The 25,669-nt window shown below is 42.4% G+C and overlaps 1 protein-coding gene across 1 annotated transcript in view; it reads right to left on the bottom strand.

Annotated features, from left to right (window-relative positions):
- Window positions 1–25,669, bottom strand: part of kcnh5b (potassium voltage-gated channel, subfamily H (eag-related), member 5b) — a 102,694-nt gene that overhangs the window by 49,985 nt on the left and 27,040 nt on the right. Inside the window, exons 8-10 of the mRNA XM_054796686.1 lie at window positions 20,194–20,351; window positions 19,847–20,118; window positions 2,430–2,629 (exon numbers count right to left, since the gene is read on the bottom strand). Coding sequence (XP_054652661.1) covers window positions 2,430–2,629; window positions 19,847–20,118; window positions 20,194–20,351 — 630 coding nt within the window. The remainder of the gene's footprint in view (window positions 1–2,429; window positions 2,630–19,846; window positions 20,119–20,193; window positions 20,352–25,669) is intronic.

Raw genomic sequence — 25,669 nt, forward strand, 5'->3', positions numbered from 1 at the left:
TTCACCAACCCGTCGATAGGTCGATAGACAAATAGACACTGGTACACCGGCTCTCCTCGCACCGCAGCGCTCACAGGTTGAGCAACAGAGAGAGAGAGCGTGACAGAGCGCAGTGATGTGACTGCTGACGCAACAGTAATTATTGCATTTTAATGTGGCTCAAAATGTGCCTTTGCTACTTCAAAATTAAGGCACAAATAAAATTCCATAGATGTGCACTTCACTAGGGCTGAGTGTTGTAACGCAACCTCAGCCACCATCGCTCGTCCACAACACTGAGCCGACAAGCCAAAAAGAGTTGTAGGTCACTCAAAGAGCCGACCGACGCCACTAGTCCGACCCTGACGAAGATCCACAAAAGTAAAGGTGCCCAAAGTGCGGCCCAGGGGCCATCTGCGGACCATGGTTCATTTGTCATTGCATCGTAGCGGAAACAAAATAAAATAAAAAAAACCAGCAAAAATGGTAAAAATAGAGCGAAAGGCACAAAGAAAAAGAAAGAAAAAGCGGAAATGTTGACACCAACAACCAATAATAACACAAAGCTTTGTATTTAAAGACAAAAGCTTTAAATATCTATCACTTTTTAATGTACTTTTTCTACAAAATGAATACAAAAGTGGTTGGTTGGTGACCACTGCTGTACAGTATGTGTCAGTATGCATGGTAACTCCACTTCTTACCACAACTCAGGTGTGCTCGGTCAGTCAGAGAATCAGAAACACAGCAGGACGGATCAGTGCTGCCAGTGACTTAGCAAAGAGGGTTTTCAAGCGCTGGCTTTTCCTTGGCACTAAGCCAAACCAAGTAAACACTTTTAATGTGTACCATGTGGGAAATCGGTACGCCTCTGTACCGTACCAAAAAATCCAATTACAAATACATGCATCGTTCCACCCCAAGTAATTAGTTGTAATGAGTTACATTTTCGCACACAAGATGTTGACTTTTGTCTGTTGGTGGTCCAGAGAGGCTGCAAGTTGTGCTGTCGTAGCGCTGCGCTTTAGAAATAGATTCAACTGTGGAGTCCAGCCTAATTAAGTGAAGCATTTAGGTGAAACCGACAAAGGAAAACGCATACCGCTTCTCCACAAAGCAGCCTCGTTAAACAGCAAGAAGAAAGCCAGTCAAGCGAAACACAACAGGCTTTGAATATCATCTTTGCTCCTCAGTCGTACTGTGGTGTCTTTGGGGGGGCGCATTTGCACAGAAACAAGCGAGTATGTCCTGCGTAAAAGTTCCCAAAGTGACAAAAATATCAGCTAATTGGCCCCCAATCAGGATGCAACTTGTTTCTACTGAATGCGCACACAAGACGAGTCTTTCGAGTCTTAACTGGTGTGTAATTAGCACAAACACAACTTGGGAAGTTGGAATTATGGACACCATGAGAGACGGAGAAACAAAATGACATGAATTGAATGTGCATTTTGCTATCCTAAACATATTTACTGCACATATTCACTGCTTCAGCAACATCCCATAATAGACTGAGTATTGTTGTGTTCTGGAAATACAGTGGATCCCCACAGGTTGGCAATTCAGCACAGCCTCGCAAATTCATAGATTTTTTTGACAGAACTCTTTTTAAAAAATTGGTATTGTTTTTCTCTCAGTTGTTTCCTAAGTCGGTTATAATTTATAAAGATGTGATAGTACAGGTAAAATGTACAGCACACATGCATCTCTCTTAAAAAATTCGTACATGTTTATGTCTTCATGCTTTTTTCCTCACACGTTGAGATTTCAGACTTTGGTTTGTGGTCCCGTAGTTGTGTGCTGTGACTGCTATACCGTGACTCCGATATCATCTGTTCATTGTGACTCCGATATCATCTGTTCATCACGACTACCTGTACATTTGATATTTTACATACGTTTACTAACTGTATGAGGCATAGCTAGGATCAGGGTAGGGGAGGGTTCTGGAGCTGAATCTAATCCAATCATTACAAAAGTCGCTTTTATTGCAAATGTTGATCCGAAATCGGAGGAGAACATCAACTTCAAGCTAGCAGGAGGGCTTGGAGGGTCGGAGAAGTGAGCGATGAAAAATAGACACTTTCATGGGCAAATTGTGTGCATTTGCTGGGGATCTACTGTAGACTTCAAAAGACACTCACTTTAAGACTCGAGGATGAATACTTGAACTAAAACGTAAAAGAATATGCAAAGGTAAATGTTAGCATTAGCCAGAAAGTTACAGATTACTACTAACTGTAACCAAAATGGGATAACGACTCAACCCTGAAGAACACTTTTATTGACTTTGGAGGATTTTCCTTCCAGTAGAAGGCATCCTTACAAGTCAAGGTGACTAGACAGAGCAGCACAATCCAATGTTGATGACAAGCGGAACAGCAAAGATGCTAAACCAGATGCTAAAAGCTTTTGGATCAAAGTGTTAAAAAGCAAAGTGGTTCTCTGACCTTTTCTGTGTCAATGCCTTTGGACATGGACCACGTGGAGACAATGTAGTCCATGACACGCTCGCTCAGACCTTTGGGTACCTGGTAGAGCTTGAGGAAGTCCCTGACGTTGTTGAGCATTTCGTGGTAGCGGTTGGTGTTGGCGTACATCTGCTGGAAGATGGTGGTCACGTTGCCAAAGATGGTAGCGTAGAGCAGAGCTGGACATGGAGAAGAAGAGAAGCAAACACACAAACATCTTCAGCATGTAAAGGAGACTCATAGAATTATTTCATACTTTTCAGCTGACTCTGTAATTCCGGTGCAGATTGAAATGGAGATTATTTGGCTTTTGTCACTCTAGTTGTATTATTTATGTTTATTTCCTTGGACAAACATAAAGGGGTCCTACCCTGCTAATTTCAGAGGCTTTTAAAATGATAATGGATCCCAGTGAGGCCCTGCAGTAAGTTTATTTGAATAAAATACTCCATAAATCAAGCTGTATGCTTGGTAAATCTGCATTCTTCTCCTATTGGAGAACTGTGCTTTATTCACAAAACAGCTGTCTATGAAGTGGCGAGAGCGGAGGAGCAGTGACCCTGAGATAGGTCTAAAAATTTGAGCTCTCAAAAATAGCGCATTAACGGATTAACTCATTTATTTCATTAATTACGTAAAAAAGTTTATGCATTATGCTTAATGCATAAACATAATGGCAAGCCACGCCTCTCTGTTATGACGACAGACAACGGCACAATGTAGCTCCCCCCAGAGTCACACAGCGTCTGTCACTCTTTTATAACGTTACTCTTACCTGAACACATCAACAGCAGTGCAATTCCAACACCATACATGTATCTCCAACTCCAAACAAACACGTGTCTACTCCGGAACCACACTTCCTTATTGTCACTCGACTACCATTCACAGACACTCCGAACATCACAACGTCTTTATTATGCGTGTATGTGTGGTCTAAATAAACAGAAAGACAAAGTAAAACAATAAGTGGATATTCTTATCGCTCACTCTACAACTCTTAATGCGGAAGTACAATTTCCTGCATTTAAGTAAGCTCGGAAATCCGAAAAAATAAACTCAAAACGTGATTTAAACTTAAGGCATGTGGTGTCTTTGAATGCAACGCCTCATTCCTCATAATAACACGGTTAACGTGTGTTAGGTAAATTGATTTTCAGACACATGCGCTATCTTTTCGCTTGATTTGAATTTTCAGTTCATTTGGAGCCGTTTGTACATACAAATATATTATAATCCTGTCCTGTCTTTTATCCTTCTTTCATTAAAATACAGTAAAGATGGGCATACTTCAAACATAGTTGCAAATGGTTATAAATCATCATTCATTAATTTGAAAACTGTGATTAATCCGATTAAAATTTTTAATCATTTGACAACCCTCCTAAAAATCTATCCATTGGTGCGTTTACTCGCGTTTAGGGACACAATTCGTACGTCCGAAAAAACACTTTCTGGCTGCCATTTTCAAGAAAGAGCAGTACTGAGCAGCACTCGCCTCTGGACTTCCTAACGTTGTGACGTGAGAATGTCAAAAGATCTCATGAAAATCTTGTTCTCGTACACCGACCTCATGATGTGACACTTCCACATCATGTAGAACGACATTTGAAACATATACAGATTGTTGAAGTCATTAACATGGCGACACCTGAGTAACTAAAACTGTTTATTTGCTTAGTTTTTACTTACTTGCTGCAAAAGCACCTGGGACCCCCCTGGTTAAGGTTGTAATTGCCTCTTCCTTTAAAGCTTATGAAACAATCCACCAGTGAAGAAGAAGCTGCTTAAACAAACGAAAACAAAACAACGAGTGGTTGGAGCCAAAACCAAGCAACCAAGCCCTTTGGGGGGGGTTGAAGTGGGGGTTCGGCGATGGTGAGCTGCTGAGCGAGGCAGTTTGATGTTTTGTGAGCCAAGTCGGCGTCCGGGCCGCACTACAGCAATCAAAACAAAGCCAGACGCTCCAAAATGATTCCCTGCTCGCAGTCGCTGCCCTAATGAGTGTGGAGAATAACTAATTGTGCATTGGAATTGTTTCCAAATAAACATTGACTGAAAAGTCACATGGTACCAACCCGGCTTGGCTCCTCCTCATGCCACAACATCATCATTCTATAAATACGACTGCTGCATTATTTACTCCTCATTAAGAGTGTGAAACAAGGAAACATGTCGGCCTGTCAGACATTTCATTAGGTACACTACCTAATGACATGCAATGCTAAATTTGACCATAACAAGGATGATAATGCTCTGTCAAAGAGGTATTGATTTAACAATTCATTACTGTGCTTGCACAACTCTACTGTATCATACTGAGAGGTAGTTCGAATATTTTGCAGAAGATAAAGATGCCAGGTGAAAAAAGCTAAAGTTCCGCCACCACATAACTGAAAAGGACCATCATGGAGGCCGGGCCCCGCCGCTGTCATCTTTTTGGCAGCGAGCGTGCGCAAAGACGAACGAGCACCCTGGTGAGTTTAATCACACTCATAAATCACAATTAGAAGAAGTGTGTGTGATGTTGCTGAATGCAGCAGCTATTCAGATTCTTGATTCAGCGTTCAACACTGCCACACGTTCTCAGAGGCCAACCTTTTCGAAAGCACTGGATCATCAGTTTCATCACTTCACAACACGAGCCACCTTACTGTTCATAACTGTGAAAAAAACAAAACCTTAGTCCAATGGTCACCTTGTCATACTGTTGAAGGGGTCCAATGCAGCTCATTTCAGCATTTTTTAAAATGACATCAGATCCTAATAGGGCACAATAACAAGTTTCTTTTCATAAAATACTCCACAATTCTCAAATTGTGTACAGGGCATTCTTCCCCCCTTGGACATAATGTACAAAAATACTCTTACGAATAAATACAGTATACTAAATAAATATATTCTCTATATTTATAGTCAGAGGTAGAGTTTTGGGACTTGGTCATTTTAAAAGTAGGTCGCAGGCTGAAAAAGTGCGGGCACCCCTGCTCTCCACTCTTATCTAATAATGTGACAAAAACATAAAAAATGAAATAAAATATATATATAAGCACAAGTCTGGAAGTCTTCTTGTGGAAGTGGAATATAAAAACATTATCCCCACAACACACATCTAGTCGGTATTAGTGTGGTATTTCTTCCCCAAGTAATTTATTTTTGGCACATGATGTGATGTTGGCCACACAGTCACAGTCAGGAGATCGGGAAGACCTGGGTTCGAATCTCCGTTGGGCATCTCTGTGTGGCGTTTGCATGTTCTCCACGTGTGTGTGGGTTTTCTCCGGCTACTCCGGTTTCCTCCCACATTCCGAAAACATGCATGGTTAATTGGCGACTCTAAATTATTCATAGGTATGAATGTGAGTGTGAATGGTTGTTTGTCTATATGTGCCCTGCCATTGGCTGGCGACCAGTCGAGGGTGTACCCCGCCTGTCATCCGAAATCAGCTGGGATAGGCTCCAGCATCCCCCCGCGACCCTTATGAGGAGAAGCGGTATAGAAAATGGATGGATGGATGGAACAAGCTGTGGGCTTATAAAAAAAAACAGCTTTGAGCCAGAGAGGGTGGGGTTGCATTTAACAGGTGGACAATGAAAGGTATCAAGGCCATAGGTACAGTCATTGAAAATAAAAAACTGCAGAGTTTGCAAACCTTAAAAGACAGGTTTGGCTTACAAAACAGTGACCTGTTTAGGTATCTACAATTTAGGGATTACTACAACAAGCAAGTGAAAATGCATAGTGGACAAGTGATAAATGCAGTGAAATAGGTGATGCTGAGTGCAGCAAACATTCTCCAGGTCATATGGAATCCTCTTTAAAAATAAAGGCTCAACATCGTATTTAAAAGCAAAATGGGAAATACTAACTAGGTTTGGAAATCACACACAAGGATTGGTGCAACATTTGTGAAACCCATTGCACTTCCACTAGCTCGCAACAATGGAGGGTCATCAATTGGAAAAATTTGGTTCGTTTTTTTGATTACGCCTAAGATCCGAAGTTGGAGGTCATCGGTACCCCAGCCTTGCTGAAGTCATTGTGGTTCTTCAAATGCACACCATACACATTTGTTTTGGAGTTGTGAGAAGCTGAAATCATTTTGGGAAGAAGTACATTCAACTTTGGCCAAGTGCTAGGCTATAAAATGACATTACTTTATATATGCCACATGTTGCAACAGTGGTGCAGACAGATGATCGCTGGGCATCTAAAGTGCTTTTTACAGCCGCAAGGAAAGCCATCACTCGGAACTGGTATGGACTGGAACCTCCCACCCCGAACCAATGGCTGGACATCATAAAAGAAATATGGACCATGGAGAGACTGACTCACATATTACTCCTGAGGGGAGACTTGTTCGGAAAAAGGTGGTTGAAGTGGACAGTTTACGCAAAAAGCATTTAGTACTATTGCAAGGTATGAAAGTATTCATAGGATGCTTCAGCAATGGAAGGAAATGTATGCATCAATATTAACTCCCACAAGCATTTTTCAGTGTTCCCTCGCTCTATCGCGGTTCACCTTTTGCATATTTGCTGTTTTTATTTTAGTGCTTTTTTTTTTTTATTACAGCACATGAACGCTGTTACAGGCCGAGCCTGGCCCCTTAAGAAGAACTGCATTGTGGGAAGTTGTGTGTCTATCTCTTACCTCTCTCGTCTGTCTGCACCACCCATTGTTTTCTGCGTCCTGATTGGCTGTAGGCCATTGCCAATCAATCTCCTTTGTGCCGTCCTGCCATGTCTCCTGTGTGATCGCTAGCTTGCGTGCTTGCTTGCAATCTTGTTAATGAATCTTCGGTTCGTCTGCAGCAATAAGTTTTAACAAAGATACAAAAACGCTGCAGTACAGCGGAACCGTGCCAGGAGTGAAATATGCGTGAGTGACTTAATCATTTTTGTGTTGGTCATTAGAATTCAAACAAAGGTTTGAACTTTGAGAGTGTTTAAACGAGAGAAATGTGAGAAATTATTATTGCCTCTCTAAGAAAAATGTATAAAATGTATGGTGAGGGATTTTGCAGCCTTAAAACAAATACAATCATTTTAAATAATTAAGTTGTCTACTTCGCAGAGTTCACTTATTGCGGCCTATTTTGGGAACTTATCCCCCGCGATAAGGGAACACTGTATTGTATTTTTTACTTGATTTCTTGTTGGGCTGTTGGTTTCTTTGAATCCTTTCATGTTCAAAACCTTGAAAATTAAGAAAAACTAAATTAATTTTTTTTTTTTAAAAAAAACAGCTTTGGGCCACAAAATGGCCCCCACACTTTGGACACGACTGTTTTAGAGTGACCTTGGGTGAAACTGTTTTCCCTCAGTAACATGTTTGGAGCTGTTCCTCCACTAATAGCGTTGCAGCACAAATAAGAACACTTGGAGTTTCTACCGGCCAAGGTAACAAGGCCATCAGGGGCCCGAGCGGCCATCCCTGAGGACCCCGGGCCCTGAGTAATGAAGTCATGGAGGACCGCCGACATCGACCCGACTGGTAAACAGAGGGGGAGTTCTGCTATGAGGCAGGGATGCATACTTGCTGTGTTGACTGAACACCAATACACAACATGAGAGGAAGTGATGTTAACGACGTGCAGGTCACGTCAGCTTGAGAAAATGAAGCGTGATCGTCCAGTTCATGAAAACAAATATTTTTTCATTAAAGTGAAGCTGATGTTTTCTCAATGACATCATACAACCATTTGCAAAAGAGCATTGTCCAAAAGGGGGTGTTTCCACATGACTTCTAGCTGGCACACAGGGCGATAGGGGGTGCTATTACTTTTCTAAGCAATTGGGACACTGTTTTTGTGCCCTAAAGTTACACACTTTGAGAGGACACACCCCTCAAACCATACGCCTAAAATTCCAATACAAGCACAGCTCAGTATGACTCACAAAAAGTCTTTCAGTAAATCAACACCACGGCAGGCATGTCTTTAATGCTCGAACAAGATTGTCTTTTCTTGAAACCACTAAGTCCTTGCAGGGTGGATCTTAGCAGCTAGTTGCCCAATAATGGTTCATGCAACCAATATTAAAGTGATTTGATTTTTGACACTAATAAAGCCTGGATTATTCTGCTGCGTCGAGGCGTTACTTTACACTACGCCTGCTCACTCCTCCTCCTCCCAACGCTCCTGCTTGCTTGACATTGAAGGTCTCCTCCGATTTGGGATCAATATTTGCAATAAAAGTTGCATCGCAGCATAAGCCCTAAATATGCCTCACACACTTATTAAATGCATTCTAAATTATAAATCATTTAGGTACTCGCCACTAATGAAAGATAATGTAAGATGATGGATAAAACAGATGTAATCAAATTCACGGTCTAACCTTTAGCCTGGTCGTCAGGCTAGTGCTACAACCGCGCTTCCGTCTGTTCTCCGTCTCCGCCTCCATCTCCCTCCAAAGCACCACTGTTGTAATTCCAGTCATGATTTACCATCATAACACATTAACTCGTGTTCACCTCTCTGCAGGTTTTGAGGCCAAATAGTAAAAAAAGTTGACTGTAGAAGCTAGCGCTTCCATAGCCACACAGGGCTGCGCCATCTTGCAATGGTACCATCGTACATGTGTGCTGTGTTATTATGCTGCACATTTTATGATTTATCATCACATTTTTAGAAATTATTACTGACTTTGGGTGAAGGTTATATGTTTTCTGCACATTTTGAGAGAAAAAAAGCACAAATGGGGTTTTTTTCCCACATACATTTGTTGTTTTTTTACCCAAAATCTGCAAATTTGCAGGAATGTGAAGGATGAATCTAGGATATGCAGGAATCCTCTGTATCACCCAAAGAACTTCATCAAACCCATCAAAGCCAAAAATGTGGTTGGCTCCATTTGTCCAGAATATTCTACATACTTCAAATATTTGCATGGAGGATTCACTCCCCTCCATTTCCTGGTCAAAGTCACGCCATCACTCGTACCAAGGGTGTTGTCTCCGTGCAGGCTGAGTCCTTAATGGCATTGGCATCAAATGACGGCTCTGGCGGGCATCGACCTGACCTTGCCGCTCCTGGCGTCACATGACTTTGAGGACTCAGGTCTCAGACAAGCAGTCAGCTGACCTCTGAGTTTTGATGACATCACACGTCGACAACACGTAGGAGACACGTCGAAATGGCAAAATAAAAACAGGACTACTTCTTGTGCTCGCAGAAGATTAGCGCTGATCATCGTTACGAGGAAGGTGGGAATGGCAACAAAGCTTGCACACAGATGTGCACACCTAACAGACAGACCTTTGCTGTAGTTTAAATGTGTATAGCGCTTTGGTAACTGTGTTTACAATACGGTATCACGTCTGCCTTTATAAAAATAACAATATTGACTGTGGATGGACTCTGGCAAACCAAAAAAGTGCAGCAAATGTATAACAGATGCTATAACCCTACTGTATTGACTGTTAGCGTCTCTTGTGGTGGCTCCACGTCCTCAGTGAAGTGTAAAGATTAGCCTTTTGTGGCTTCAGTCCCACGTCCACTTGAGCAAATGTTCCTCGCCATCCAGGGAGTCCAAATTGATCCCGGTGGCAGACAACGGTGTGCACGGAGCATGTGCACGGCGGCCAATAAAGAGCTAAATCGTTAAAAGACTGTCCTATTTCACTAGGATAGAAAAAGATCAAAGTCAACACTCTTACTGAAGAGTAGTTTTTCAAAAGGCAGTTTTGGTCCCCTGTAGATTTTACAGTCCAAAAACAACCAAGTCATTTACACTCATATATCACAGCACTTTACATAACACAATTTACACCACATTTTACATTTAGTCAAAAACAAAAACAAAATTTAAAAAATGCGGTCAAAATTAAGACCGCACTCGGAGGCCCACAAATCCCTGCACTGAGCCTCTCAAGTCACTGAGGTGTTTGAAAGCGAGGCGGAGTCCAGACTTAAAGCCAGCAGATGTGCTGAGAGTCCAACAACACGAGCGTGCAGATCCCAGCAGAAAAGAACAGGGGGTATGGAGAATGTAAAGCAGAAAGTTAAGAGAAAAAACTGCAAACGCGCTCAGAAAAGTTGTGAAAACTGAAGAGGAGCACAAAGACCTCACAAGTCAGCACTAGAACTCCACTAACTACATGTCAAGGTGCTGAATGCAATACATGCTACATCCCCATCAATGTCACACAATGCCAGTCCCTCCAGGACTTTGCGTGCCGATTCTCACCCCTTGTAATTGCATCCAATCATCACAACTTTACCACAAATTGGACCTGGGCTGGTAGTCCACTGCCGGGTGCATCATCATTTTGATGCACATTTACTTCCTTGTTAACAACTCGGGCAATGAAAACGTGCGCTGCAAAGTCAATGTCATATTTTACCTTTGGAGATGTTGCACGGAATGCAGAAGTGGGAGAAAGTCAGTGTTTTGCAAGTCTCAAGTAAACCTCAATTCTTTCATCTCAAGTAAAGTCTCAACTAAAGACGTGCAAGTCCGAGTCAAATCTCAAGTCAAGACAAGACCGGCAGAGTCAAGTCCAAAGTCGTAGGCTTGAAATTTTCGAGTCCTCACAAGTCATAAGCACTTTTTAGTGACTCCCAAATAAAATGCAATTTCAACAATGTAAGAATCTATTCAATTTGACATATAGTGTACAACAAATGCATGTTTGTTTTATTTTTTAGATGAGACCAGTGTGACAAGACTTAGTCACAGAAAAAGAGTGCTGACATAGAATTCTGGATTTAGTCGGTACACAGAAATGTAATCCACACATTTGTTGTTTGTTCTTAAAGGGATAGTTCCAATTTTTTAAACATGAAGTTGTATGACATCCCCAACAGCACTGTAGTCCAATAACAGCGACTTACCCTCCCCCACTTGGTCTCCTAAGTCCAGTTCTGGTTGGATTTCAGTGATGAAGAACGTAGTTCCACTTAGTTGCGGGGCACATGTAAGTAGAGTTTGACTTCTCCAAACAATGTGCGTTCAAAAAGATCAATACATTTGCATCAGAAAAAAGCCTTCTCAAAAAAATCAGACCTCACACAATGCTCAGCGTTATATACAGTATGTACAGGTATGTGTCCCGCCGTATCCCTGCACACTGTCGCCTGTGCATTCATGTGTATGGGATGAGGACACTCGCATCTTCTTCCGCTGTGGAACACATACGTAAAGAAGCTAATACAAAGAAACTAATACAAGTCATTATCTGTAATCGTGACGACGTCACGCTCTGTGAATGCTCAGTCACACACAGCAACCGCCCCTCCCTAGACAGGCTCGCTGGCTGGAGCGCACGGGCAGCACCTGTCTGTATTGTGTCTGTGTGTCAGGGCTATACAGTGGAGCATGTCACGAGCATAAAGGAGCACTCCTGTGAGTACGTTTTTCAACACAGTCATTTGCATTTTGCTCCTGAAATAAGTCAATACAAAGTGAATCCAACTACAGTCAAATTTTTGCTCATCTGTATATAAATCTACAAGCCTCCTTAAACTTTTCTTTGTTCACATTCTCGCGTTGAGGCTTGATGACGTCTCAGCTGCATAAGATGCACTTGTAGCTAACTAGCTACAGTACGTTATCATATGGTTACTGGAGCGATGCAGGAAAGATGACTGCTCTCTGTGACGTAAGTGCTGTCCCATGCGCCAAAAATCCTTTTTTTTGTTTGTAGGCATCGTAACTCTGCTCTGAATTCCCGCACGGCGACCATTAAAAGATGCGATGAAGTGTTTCTTTTGTCATGCATTTACTGTATAATCCTCAAGAGAGGCTTGCTGGCGGAGCTACCTCCTCAAACCGGTGTGTGTGCCTGTATCCCGCCTGTGCTTATAGCGGGGACCATTTAGTGATAGTGCTACAAAAAAAAACTCCTCAAACCGGTGTGTGTGCCTGTATCCCGCCTGTGTTTATAGCGGGGATCATTTAGTGATAGTGCTACAAAAAAAACAGCATGGACACACTCATTTGTGAACACTCCCCCCTCCCTGTGAAATATGTAAACCGGGGATGTCCAAAGTGCGGCCCACGGGCCATTTGTGGACCGCATTTTTACGGGCCTGGGAACAGCACATTGTAGAAATGAATTATAAAATAAAACTGGAAAAATAAAACAAAAAAGCATAAAGTAACTACGATGATACGTTGATACTAAAAACAGCTGTGAAGCTGCGCAAGGGCTACCCCCACCCCCAAAAACAAGCGGGATATATTTATATATACACATGTATATATAAATATACATATATCTGCCAAGAAAATTTTATAAATTTTTATACACACACACACACACACACACACACACACACACACACACACACACAGGTATATACACTAGGTCCCCAACTTACGAACATTGGACTTGCAAACATTCGGAGATACAACAGGAAGAGGAAGACGGTGGGGAGAGAGTGGTGTAAAGGAGAAATGGAAAGCTAAACTGTAATTGTACGATGCAACCCGGACAGAGCGTGTGATTAAGGTTTATGAAGAGTTAATAGGCCTGCTTAATTCTACACCACCCACAGAACACTACCTCTTTTAGAAGAGTCTAACGACAACGATTTGTCCTTTTTTCAATAACTCCTCCACAACGACATATGCTCGACCACTCCTCTTCAAGGGTAAATAATATTTATCATTACATATTATTATATCATTTTTATTCGTTTTTTTCATTAATTATCCTCGTTTAATATTACTACTGCATCCAAACTCATATTTACATACATACACATATACTGTATATGTATACACGTACATGTAGTACCTATATCATTGGTAATATTACCTTTTGTTGGACTTACGAACAAATCGACTTGCGAACGTTCGTCTGGAACCAATTGTGTTCGTAAGTTGGGGGCCTAGTATATATATATATATGTATATACATACACACACACACACACACACACACACACAATATATGCTGTGTGTTATTATTGTTAGTTTTAACATTTCAGCCTTTTCTCATTGTTCCTTTTGCTGTATTTTTATCATTTTTGTTGTTTTTTTTTATTTATTTTGTTTCTGCAGTGGTACAATGACAAATAAGCCACTTCTTTTGTGGCTCTTGGTCTGGGTCTGGCTGGTGGCGTCTGCTTCATGAGCAAAACACAACTATTTGGCTTGTTGGCTCAGTGCAGTGGACGAGCGATGCAGAGTGAGGAGAGAGGGGCTGGTCAATGCGCTACAACAGTCAGCCCTTAACGAGCGCCGTCGTCACAGCTCAAGGAGGAGGTGCATGTCTATGGAGTTAAATTTGTGCCTTACACGTTGAGGTAGCAAAGGCAGACTTTGAGCCCTATTGACGTGCAATAATTACTGTTGTGTGGCAAGTACATCGCTGCAGCGGGGAGCGAGTCGATGTGTGAGGGTTTTGGGGATTGGGGTCCTTGCTGGGGCTCGCAGATTGCTGCCTGGATAGCGGCGAGGCATACGGGCGTGTTCAGTGGACAAAATGGGTGCCTGTTGGTCTATTGCCGCGAAGTGAGGGCAATGATATGATAATACATTTTTTTCCAAAATGTTCTCGTGATTGACCGGCAAAGTCCCAAAAATTGACTAGTAGCTCGGGTTGGCGACCCCTGCTTTAAACCATAACTGAACGTTCATAGATGTATTCAATTAGGCATTTTCGAAGGGAAAATATGTTCTATTGATGGAAATTACATAACGACCATGTTAGTTGAATACTTTGAATGGGGACACATTTTACGCTACACCAGGGGTGTCCAAAATGTGGCCCACAATCAGGTGCGGCCCACAATCATAGCATGAAATTTTTCAGGTTACATTTTTCAACTACAAATGTTGGAACCAAAAGAGACCATGTACGTGGCTATGCTTCCTTGAGGCTGAATCTGTGGATGACATTACTCCCCTTCCACCGGGCCATGGCTCAAGCCGGGGGATGGTGTGCCGAGTTTGGACGAAAGCTGGTATGTACCGCGATATTGCTAGTCTGAACAGAGAGGCTTGGCTTGGACCTAATTACCTGAGCTAACATTTTGCACCGTAGGCTAGCGTCACACTGCAGGTCAAGTCTGATTTTTTTTCCTCAAACGTGACCTTATTTTTCATGTCACTGAACAATACAAGTTCGGCTTTTTCAAATACGACCCATGCCTTGTTCATATGTAGATATACCGTAAATTCTGTGTATAAGCCGCTACTTTTTTCTTAAACTTTGAACCCTGCGGCTTATGGCTAAACTCTAATCTCATGACTTCTCCTTTACTTCAGAATTACTACCGATCGTTTAAATACTGTGGCGTTTGCGAGTCAGTGAGGACGCGGTAGCTCTTTCTTTGACAGGAGCCAATCACGAGCTATCGGTGCACTCACAACATTGGTGCACTCACAACATTGGTTGTCAGGGGAGATCAGTATATACATGTATACCCAATATAAGAACATAAGAGTAGATCACATAGACACTTTACTAACAGCACTAAATTCAGCACACGGCAAGTTCATTCTCAAAAGGTGTATATACAAATATCGAAACATGTCCCAATGTGACTTTAAAATACAGAAAATGCCAACATTGTCAAGGTTTCCCATAATGCATTGCATTTGAGCACCGCATTCATTGGGCCGCTGCAATGACGTCACCATCCACCCGTCACCGTTTCCCTGTCTTTTGGTCCTCTGGCTTCTTCTGGTGGACAGAACCGGCATTGCAGCCATTTTGTACAAATATGCGTTCTATCCTCTCGTCCAATGAAATGTTTTTCTCAACCAAAAAGCATTATGTTTTTTTTCATATAAAACTCGTATTTATACTTGTTTCTATATTCTGAGGTACAGGATAACATTTGAGTGATATTTGCTGTGTGATGAGTTTAATGTTGTTTGTAAGATGAAACCGTGAGTCAGACTGTTATATTGAGTAATGACCTGAAATTTCCAATGGGTTGACAAGCTCGTTGTGAGTTCCTAGCTCATGGTTGGCTCCTGTCGAACAAAGAGCTGCCTGGTCCTCACGGACCACGCGCCACAGCATGCCACCTGTGCAACTTATACACTGGTGAGGCTATGTAAGAACAAATCTGTTTTTTCCTCCAAAGTTAGTGGGTGCGGCTTATACAGTAAATCCCAAAATACAGTACAGTAAATCCCGGAAATTACAGTAAATCCCAAATGTATCCATCATGTATATGTCCTTTATACTCACAGGTGTCGACAAAAATTATTTTTAATGTCTGACAGTGACACGCCAATGTCCCAGCACTCCTGGCGCCAACATCCACCCACCTCAGAACAGACGTCGCAGCAAGTTCCCCACCAACTGCCATAGTCCAAATTCTTGCGCTCTTCTTTCTCTCTCGCAAAATAATTTGGTGAAGCAAATGTTGACTCCGGTTGTGGGGTATTTACTTCCGTAAACTTCCGTAAACACACGCCAACGCATGTGGCGTCGTGCTTTGTGCGCATGTGCATCACTTCCCTACCCTGCAGTCGCTGTTGCTGTAGTAATATGGGAGTAATCGCAGTAGTAGCAGTAACACAGGCAGCGCTGACAGGTTGCATGCTTTGAGGAAAAAAAAAGCAACACGTTCACTTTTTTATGTGAAATGCAAATCATTCAATAACTCATACATTTATAAGCAGTCAATACATGGATGTTTAACACTGAAAACAATGTACAGTTTTTAGTAGACCACGTTTCTTCATCCTTCATTTACATTAGGGGTGTCCAAAGTGCGGTTATTGTATAATTATTGTTCAAATGTTTTAAGTCAAACTGTGTTTGTCATTGACTGACTTTGCAGTAAAACATCGGTAACAAATTGTAAAAATCAAATGCTAAAATATTGAAAAATCTAAGCATTGCAATTGAATTTAAGGCCGTAACAATCACAAATTAAGGGTTTGGGCTAAAGTTGGGAGTAAAGTTAGTGTTTGGATTAGGAATAAATTGTTAGGGTTAGGGGTAGGAGTAAACATTAGGGTTAGAATACCAAACTATTCAGGAACAACATTCCTCAGTCCTGATGCTGCAAACGCATTCACCACAGAAGCAAGGAAGTGGCGAAGTCATCCCTTTGATCATCTGGGCTTTCTGTTTCACTCAATTGAGTATAATTGTGTGCTCAAATTAGCTCCAAGCCGCAGATTTCCGAGAGGCAAGGATAACGAGCGGATGTCGAGTGGGAAAAAGAGAGAATTGGACTGAGGGGATAAAGAAACAAAAATGGATTAGAGTGCTAATCGTCTCGCCATCCATGCGAGAAGCCACGCACACGTGTGCACACACACACACACACACACACACACACACACACACACACACAGTCGCAACCAATCAATTGTTTCTAAGTGGGAGTTTCTCTCACAAGCGCCAGCGACTCCAAAGCAATAAGGCTAAATCAGCTGAGATGCCAGAGGGGGTGTCAGGGGGATAAGGGTGGTTGGGTTAGGGTGGGTATGGTGGTGAGGGTGGGGTTACCCTCCCTGGCTTTTTTCTTCCATCCTCTTATAGGACATTTAGAATATCCTTCACCCCTTCTTCCCTTCATTTTCATCAACCAGACCCCTCACTTCCTGCCCTTTGTGGGGGGTTGAAACCCAAACTCATCTCCAGATTAAGATGCAGGAGCTCCAGTATTCCCATTTACTTATCAGACCCCCCCACCCCCCACTCCACCTCACCCGCTCAAATCCCACTGAGGACACACAACACCATCACACCTCTGCATCCCTCCACCAGGCTGGAAGCATCTCCAATTCCTTTGCATCCCTCCTTGAGGTCAATCCATAATTCCCTGAGAGCATATCTCGTGATGCTCGTCTCCATTTGCTGGATGCTTCCACTCAATCTCACAATTCCAGAGAAGGGAATTATTTTTACCGAGCAGAAGTCATCCTCACGAAGGGAGTGGGATGCGCACTAGCACCATGGAGCAGGTCACATGATGCTCATTAGCGAATCAGCATGCAGTGGAAGGAGGCATGTCACTGGTATGCCGGTGACTTCTGACCCCCTCGAACCTGAGCGCTCCTTCCTCAAGTGAATATTAGCAGAATGGGACAGACAGACATCTTCTTGCCAGTCAGCACTTATGCACTCAAAAGTGTAAGTATGGAAGTGCGCCACACAGAGACACAGCCCAGGATTAACCAGCAAGCAGGATCCAATCACTGTGTGGACTTTAGGAGCCTGGCCTTTGTGATCCAGGTCCTCCATGAGGTCCTCCTCCCTTTTGGATCACAAATAACACATCCATCGAGCCAAGATAGCTCGATATTGCCATGAATAACTAAAAATGTGAGAGGTGAGATTCCAAGAAAAGACAAGATTCCAGGAATAAAAGCATGAGTTACGCAACACCGGCAGGCCTCTGCGATCAATGTGGTTCCCGTACAGCCACGGACTATTTTAGACAATTTGAATGCTTTCACATTAGTGGAACGTGTTTTCTTGTACAAACTTCCAGTTGAGATTCTTCTACATTGTTGCATTTTAAAAACTCATTTTCATGCCACCTGAACGGGAGCATGCAGGTCCAGAGGGTGTTCTAGGGAGCCGCTAACGTTGGCGACCGCACGCCCTCGTAGAGATGTTGAAAAGAGCAGCGTCAGCTCGCATCAAGTCACTCGTGGGTTCAGTGATGAATGTTTTAGAGGCTCTTAGCGGGCCGTACCAGCGGTTCTGCTGTGGTTCTGATTCTGTTTTCAGCTTAAACCATGAACCGGAACATTTGGCTTGAATGTAAACATTGTCACATTTGATGAGAAGATGATTTACTGGAAGACCAGCGGTGCTGAAGATGGTTTCATGTGACACAACATCACACATGCTTCAAGTAGGACAGACTTAAACATTTAAAAATAGCCAATGTGCTCATGCTCTTAACTGCATTTAATTAAGTAATGCAGACTGACTTACAAGCTTTTATGCTAATTAGTGCCTAACGCTGCAGAACACCAACTCTATACTTCTTCATACAGAGTATCTATTTACAGCTAATATGATGTGCACTGACCTATTCACTAGGCACACCTGCACATCTAATCATATTTAAAAGGTTAACCTCTTAAACCTTGTGCATGCGAGGAAATACAAATACAGGTGGTCTTGGGTTTAAGATGTTTTGTAGGTACGAATGGGCTCCCATATATTATTTGAAAAACGTAATTTTAGTCCGTAAACGCAAGAATCACTCGAGACCTATTTACAGCGCTCTGCAGTGTGTGCCTCGCGGTGGGCGGAAGAATACAGCGTGTGCCTGCAGCAGGGTTGGGCGATATGGACCTCAGTATGTATCACAATATTTTTGGGATGTATCACGATATGACGATATAATTACATTCAGTCTTGTATGAAAAGCTACCAACCTTCACCCATATAATTAAATAAACTTGTCACAAATTGTACACATTGCTACAAAATCTTAAACAAACTTCAATGCCCGTGCTTGTGATAAAGGAAGATGTGGTCACCGATGCAATTCCGACTGCATATGTAAGATATTTTTCATGACACTCTTATTTTGTTTCCACAGTTAGATGACATGGGGCAAACAGTGCTCTTATTTTGAAGGCCCGAAGTGTGTTCTGTGCGTATTGAGAATGTCTGTAAGAAGAGTCGGGTGCAAGAATAAACGTGCTTCTCGTCTTTTTTTCCCCACTCAGAACCTGCACGTCGTCATCGGGCATTGTAAAACGCTCCTTTCATCGTGCACACACACAACCGCACTAGCATGCTAAACTAAGCTAACCCCGCTAGCATCCATTCATTGCTTATTAGTTAACTTTTTACACTTCATTATGTCTCCTAAGTCAAAGCAATGGAAAGCCATCACCACGGAGAGAGGAGACATGCCCACCCCTATTGACCAACCGCTCGCCCGTCGCGGCCATCTTTAAAGACAAAGATTATTGAATGCTAATGAATGCAACAGGGGGGTCATGGGTTGTGTGCACTGTTATAAGGAGATCTAGGAGGAGAAGAGCAAGTTATCCTTACAGACTAGCCTGGGACGAAAGTTTATGAAAGTAAAAAGGCCTGCAAGACAACCACGGGGATAAAAGGAAAGAGTTGTTCTCTTTTCATTACGCTTTCATTTCATTCTTGTATTTAACCTTTTTATGTGTCCTTCATGTGTTCTGTGTACAATGTGAGTGACTTCACTTAGCTGATCATTTTAGCTCATAGTTCATTTGGATGGAATTGTTGCTTCTCAGCAATCACACATGTAAAATTCTCAACCATTTTTCATTAATCCGATTTACATTCAAACTTGACTGACAGAAAAGGTAACATAAAGGAGAGACTTTGTCTTTTCCCGAAACGGCAATCTTCAGTCTTCTGATTGGCTAAAATGACCTTTAAGTTGGAAAAGGACCACCTGCTGCTAAGTGCAAGCCTCTTAATGGTTCCAGTTAGAAGAGTCAGCACGCTCGGTACTTACATCCCACCATCATCATGGCCACTGAGAAGATCTTCTCCCCATCCGTGGTGGGGGCGATGTTGCCGAAGCCGATGGTGGTCAAACTGGTCATGGTGAAGTAGAGCGATGTGATGTACAGAGAGTCCTTTCCAGGACCTCCTTCCCATTGGCCAGAACCGCTGGCGTTGTAGCGGTAGGGCGATCCAATGCTGATGGCCAGCTGGTACAGCCAGCTGTCCATCTTGATGGTGTTGGTAGCCTCGTCAATGACCTCGTAGTCGCCAATGCTGTACCTGGTCGGCACAAGAAGGGAACCATGAAAGAATCGTCTCTGAATGTTTAACACACTTCAAGAATTGCATGTTTACCAGATGCAGGCTAGCCAGTGGGCCACCAGTCCAAAGACACAGACCAGCAGAACCAGAACAGCAGCTCCATACTCCAGGTAGTGGTCCAGTTTCCTAGCTACCCGCCCCAGACGCAACAGACGGACCACCTTCAGAGAGCTGAACAGGCTGCTGATACCCTGAGGGGAAGACGTCAAAGATCGAATCAATAAACAATGATTGCCATTGGAGCTGTGAGGACTTTCTCATTTGAAACAATAACAAAATATATCCCTGCTTTTTTTTCTTGGGGTTATGTTACTGGACCACCAGCGAATGGCAAAAAACGGCGAGGAATTGAAACAGCCATAAAAATGTCTATTTTTGACACAAAGACTCTCTCCTGCTAGCTTGATGTTGATGTTCTCTTCCAATTTTGGATCAACATTTGCAATAAAAGTGTAATTTTTAGATTACATTAAAATGTCGACTGACAGAGACAATGAGACTGTGAGCCGGCGCCGCTACAAGCTAAAGAGTTAGCTAACGTCGGTGCTATCTGCGGCACACCCATGCCCGTGGTTTCAACATGTCAGGCCCAGTTCCGACTGCGAGGAAGAACACAAGACGTGACAGAGTATTTCCACATATTTGCGCCGCGGGATGCCACGATGACTGCAAGTACGGGAGCCCATAGGCCTATTTATACAACAGTTTTTTATTATCAGTTTTCATTATAGGGAAAAATCTGATATCAATATTAACTGATTTTACATATTTATGCCAATATCGGTCAGATAATATCGGTGGGTCGATATTATCGGACATCCCTAGTAATATTATAGGCATGATAACGCCTATTATACAGTATGTGTATGGTGTTGGAGTTGCACTGCTGTTGATCTGTTCAGAATAAAGCGTGTCAGACTCTGCGTGACTGAGGGGACGCTACAATGTGCATAACAGAGATGTGGCTTAATTAAGCTAAACATTTTAACGCAACTGATTACATTTATTAATTTGTTACCACCGTTAACGCGTTTTGACAGCCCTAATTACAATGCATCTGGTCATCAATGTACAATGACTTGTACATTATCTTTAAGATCAGCACATACTTCCATGGAGCCCAGGAAACATCAGGTATGTTTTTTAAACACCCTAGTGTGTTAGAAGGCGCACGTACAAACGTCTACCGCTGCATGAAATGAAGCCAAAACCTGTAAGTCAATAAGTTCATGTTCTTTGTTAAATAAGGTTTGAAAACATGAGATCATGTCACAAATTTCTTATGATCTCCGTTTTACCAGTCCACACAAAAACACTGAAGCCCGAGGTGCTGAACTGCTCATATTCGCGAATCAGCCTTCACGGCCCTGCAAGTCTTTTTAATTTTTTTCTCCAAAAATATGCAAAAATAGGCAGTTTTCTCATTCACTATTAATCGGTAATAATTTATAAATATGTGATGGTACAAGCATAGTATGTGGTGAGTATGTATAGCATACATGAATCATTGTTAAAAAAGTCAATTTTTACATGTTGATGTCTTTATGCTTCACTGATCATGTTTTTGTTGAGATTTTGCACTTTGTTCTGCAGTCCTTGAATGCACCACAGTTGCCGTGAGACGCAGGTTTGTTTGGCTATGGAAGCACAGGTACGCCGGCCTCAAAACATGCAGCAAGGTGAACACAAGTTAATAGATGATAATAAATGTGTTACTGGAATTACAACAGGCAAGCAGTGTGAATTATGTAAATGCGACATTGGACGCCTTCGCTAGCCTGCTAGCCTCTATCGCTAGCCTGATGACCAGGCTGAAGGCTGCACCCTAAATCTTATTCCATCTGTTCATGGATCATCTTACATTATCATTCATTCATTCATTAGTGGTGAGTACCTACTGTACATATTTTATACTTTAAATGTGTTTAAGAAGTGTGTGAAGCATGTTAAGGACTTAAACCTGGATTGAGTTGCAAGTGAGGAGAGTGAACGTAATCTAATAATCACATCACATTTATTGCAAATGTTGATGCGAAATCAGAGCGGAACGTCATCGTCAAGCGAGCAACAGAGTTTGGGAGCGAGCCGTGTGTGAAAAATAGATTTTTTTTTTTTAAACGCATCAATTACTCGTGGGTTTTTTTTCTCGCCATTTTACTGGTGGTTCCAGGACATACCACCATGCGACTATGCTCCCTCGTGGCTGACATCATGGCTCTTCTGTCTATGACCTTTGATCTTCTTGCAAATGTCCAAAACTTGTGAATTGATAGGAAAATACTGGCTGAATTGAAATGATAATGCTTCATGCCCTCAGAACGATGGATGAAATTCAGGGGTGTAAAGATTCATTCACTACATCGATGCATCGATTTGTATTCCTACGATTCAACTACATTGATCTGTGTGTTTAGGTTCTCATTCTGGACGGCCTATATCTAATATCGTTTCGATCAATTGAATCGACACTAGGAAATAAAGCATTGGATTTAAGCATGGCAGGCTTTATATGGATATGTGTTTTTAGCACTTTTAATGATAAAGACTCAATAAAGACGTATGTGGTGTTCATGGGAGTTGTAGTGGACCTGTGAAATACAATTGATTCGCTCTTTCTTTTTTGGGTCAGTTAATTCACTTCATTCCGTATTCATATTGAACACATCTGCTTTTATTTGAGACTCCTTTTAAGTGACATTTATGGGCACAATATGCAAAATAAGGACGTTTTGTACGCCTGGTAGTTTACAGTATAGTAGCAGTGACGCTTAGTGACATCATCCAGCACGGCGTGTCCAGGTCAAAACATACGCTTACGTAAACGGCGCGCACTTGCTTGGAGAAAGGAGGAGAAATCCCGTTTCCTCCACTGGAAAAAATGAAAAATAGTGATGAATATGCATGCCATCTGCCATCACTTCACATGCAAAGTATCTGTTTGCTGTCCCGGTTTGGTCTCATCATTATCAAAACTTATTATCATAAACCCACGTCACCACGGTATGCTGTTCAGTGTCTCTGCTCGAGGGAGCGCGGGTGCGAAAGTGACTTTATTTGTCCACACCGGACCTCGCGGACGCGGAAAGCATAAAACAGGCTTTAAGCGCGTCATCAAGACGGAGGACCCATCCCGACCCTCTCAGCGGCAAAAGGTACAAGGAGGCCACATTACTTGCTAGTTGCTTTTCAAATGGCTGCTCTGATCAGTAGGATTATCAACACAAAAAAAGCCCCTGCTGCCATCGGCCCCTAAAGGTGAGAAATTTTCAACACCTAACTGAAGATACCACATTCATTTGCATAGTTTCTCTCACTTTTGGGTGCAAAGTGCAGGTTTGGATTGCACTTTTTAAAGTAAATAATTCATCGTGGCTGCCCTGCGACTGGTACCCCGCCTGTTGCCCGAAGTCAGCTGGCATAGGCTCCAGCATACCCCACAACCCTAATGAGGAGAAGTGGTATAGAAAATGGATGGATGGATTATTCATCATGGCAAGCTATACCAACTTCTGTTCATCCTGATTTTGTATTTGCATTTTAACACATTTTTTGTAGCCACTGATCATTTATTCTCAAGTATGTCAGCATTATTAATAATTTATACCTGATTCCCTTACAAAAAACAATGAGAATCTAGAAAAGTTCACTTGTACTCTCCAATAACCAGGTATTTATTTCACAGTCACACTGGTTGAAGTCTTTGCTAAAAAGTTACTGAATTGATTTTAAGTTACTGAATCTTTTGGGATCATATCGTTCTAAATGAACCAATATCGTTCTTGAATCGTATCGGCAACCACGAATCGTGATATGAATGGAATCTGGAATTAAAACGAATCGTTACACCCCTAATGAAGTTCAAATAAAACATTTTAAACACTAAACAGGATAGACTTCAAACAAGCTTGCAATCGATTTAAAGTTGCTGTGTGGTCCTCAGCATCGGGAGAAAAGAGACACTTTCCACATCAGCATTCAGCATTTTCAAGACGTCACAAAGATGTCACAACAAGTGCCTCTGAGAGCGCCTCGACGGGCCTGGAGCGTCAACATGAGATTTTTCAAGTCAGCGTGCACGAAAGGTCGCACAAACAGCCTCTTTTGTCAGCAAGGGCCTGAAAAGGTCCACAAGGAGGCAGGAACACGCTTGGACGGAAATAAAACTTACTCGCAGAAAGAGAACAAAAGAAACGAGAGCCAGAACCCCGAGGCGGGCTTACGCTCCAAGAAACCCATTTAGGCATTTAGATTAGCACAACAGCAGGAGATGACACGCGAGCTAAACATTTAGCCAACAGAACCCTCACCATGGGAGAGGGAACATTGTAAAGATGGATGTCATGCCATTAAAACGAGGAAGTGCACATCCTCCTTCATCCTCCTCCTCCTCCTCAGCGAGCACTAATTGATCCGATTCAAGAACACCTCGCTGGTACCGACATGACTCCATGGACCCACATGAAAGTCAAGTCTTAAAGGGCCGCATCGCATTTTAGCTCCTCTCTGCTGCTTCACGCTTCAACACGCAAGCACACACATATACACACCTCCTCCACTGGATGCAGTCTGGACCCAGAAATGTTCTGATCCTTCAAGCAGCCATAGAAAAAGACAAGTGTTGTGTCTCAGTTGGTCATTGTAACTCTGCTTCTTAACACATCTCATGTGCTCATACCACAACTGACCTGGTCACGCATTATAGAATAGTATCAGAATAGTGAGAATAGTGATTATTACATGTACTTTAAAATCAGCCCACCTTACTTGGCGCCCAGGAATCTGCCTGTGCGTGTATACGACGCACGTACGTACGTACGTCTACTGCTGCACAAAATAAAACCAACCAACCAGTCAACAACTTCATGTACTGTTGTTAAATAAAGTTTAAAAACATGAGATAATGTCGCACATTTGTTATGACACAAACCAAAAAGTTCTGTTTTACTTGTCCACACAGAAACAGAGTTGGGAGTTTTTGAAAATGTCCACTCTTTACAAGCTTTATAATGCACTACCCTTAAACCTAGCAGCAAGTGTTATTATTATTATGCTAAGCAACGTTAAACACTGCATATTATTATTATGCTTGCGATTACTATGCACTATTTAGAAAAATGTTTCCGGTGGGGACGTTCATTGGGTTGCTTTTTTTGTTGCCATTACTTTCTGACAAATGTGGCATGCTGGCTCGCCCGTATCCTTTTGATGGGCTTACCCCTGTTACCTTGCATTGCAACACTTTTCTGCTGTGTATGCTAGCGGCCCCGCCACCCCTCACAGAGACAAAGAGACTGTATGACTGACAAGAGGGTTCACTTCATTCAAGCCTTTGCTTCATGAAGCAAGCGTGCCCAGGGGCTGAAAACGAGCACAAGGTGAACCTTCTTCCTGCCTGTTTGGAGGTGAGAGAAAAGGAAAACAGACACGCATGCACCTGGCCATAGAGGAGGGCAAAATTATCAAGGTCATTTTCATTTATCATGTAATTAATTCATTAAGTACAAAAAAA

Source organism: Dunckerocampus dactyliophorus, chromosome 13 (genome assembly GCF_027744805.1).
Source record: "Dunckerocampus dactyliophorus isolate RoL2022-P2 chromosome 13, RoL_Ddac_1.1, whole genome shotgun sequence".
NCBI lineage: Eukaryota > Metazoa > Chordata > Actinopteri > Syngnathiformes > Syngnathidae > Dunckerocampus > Dunckerocampus dactyliophorus.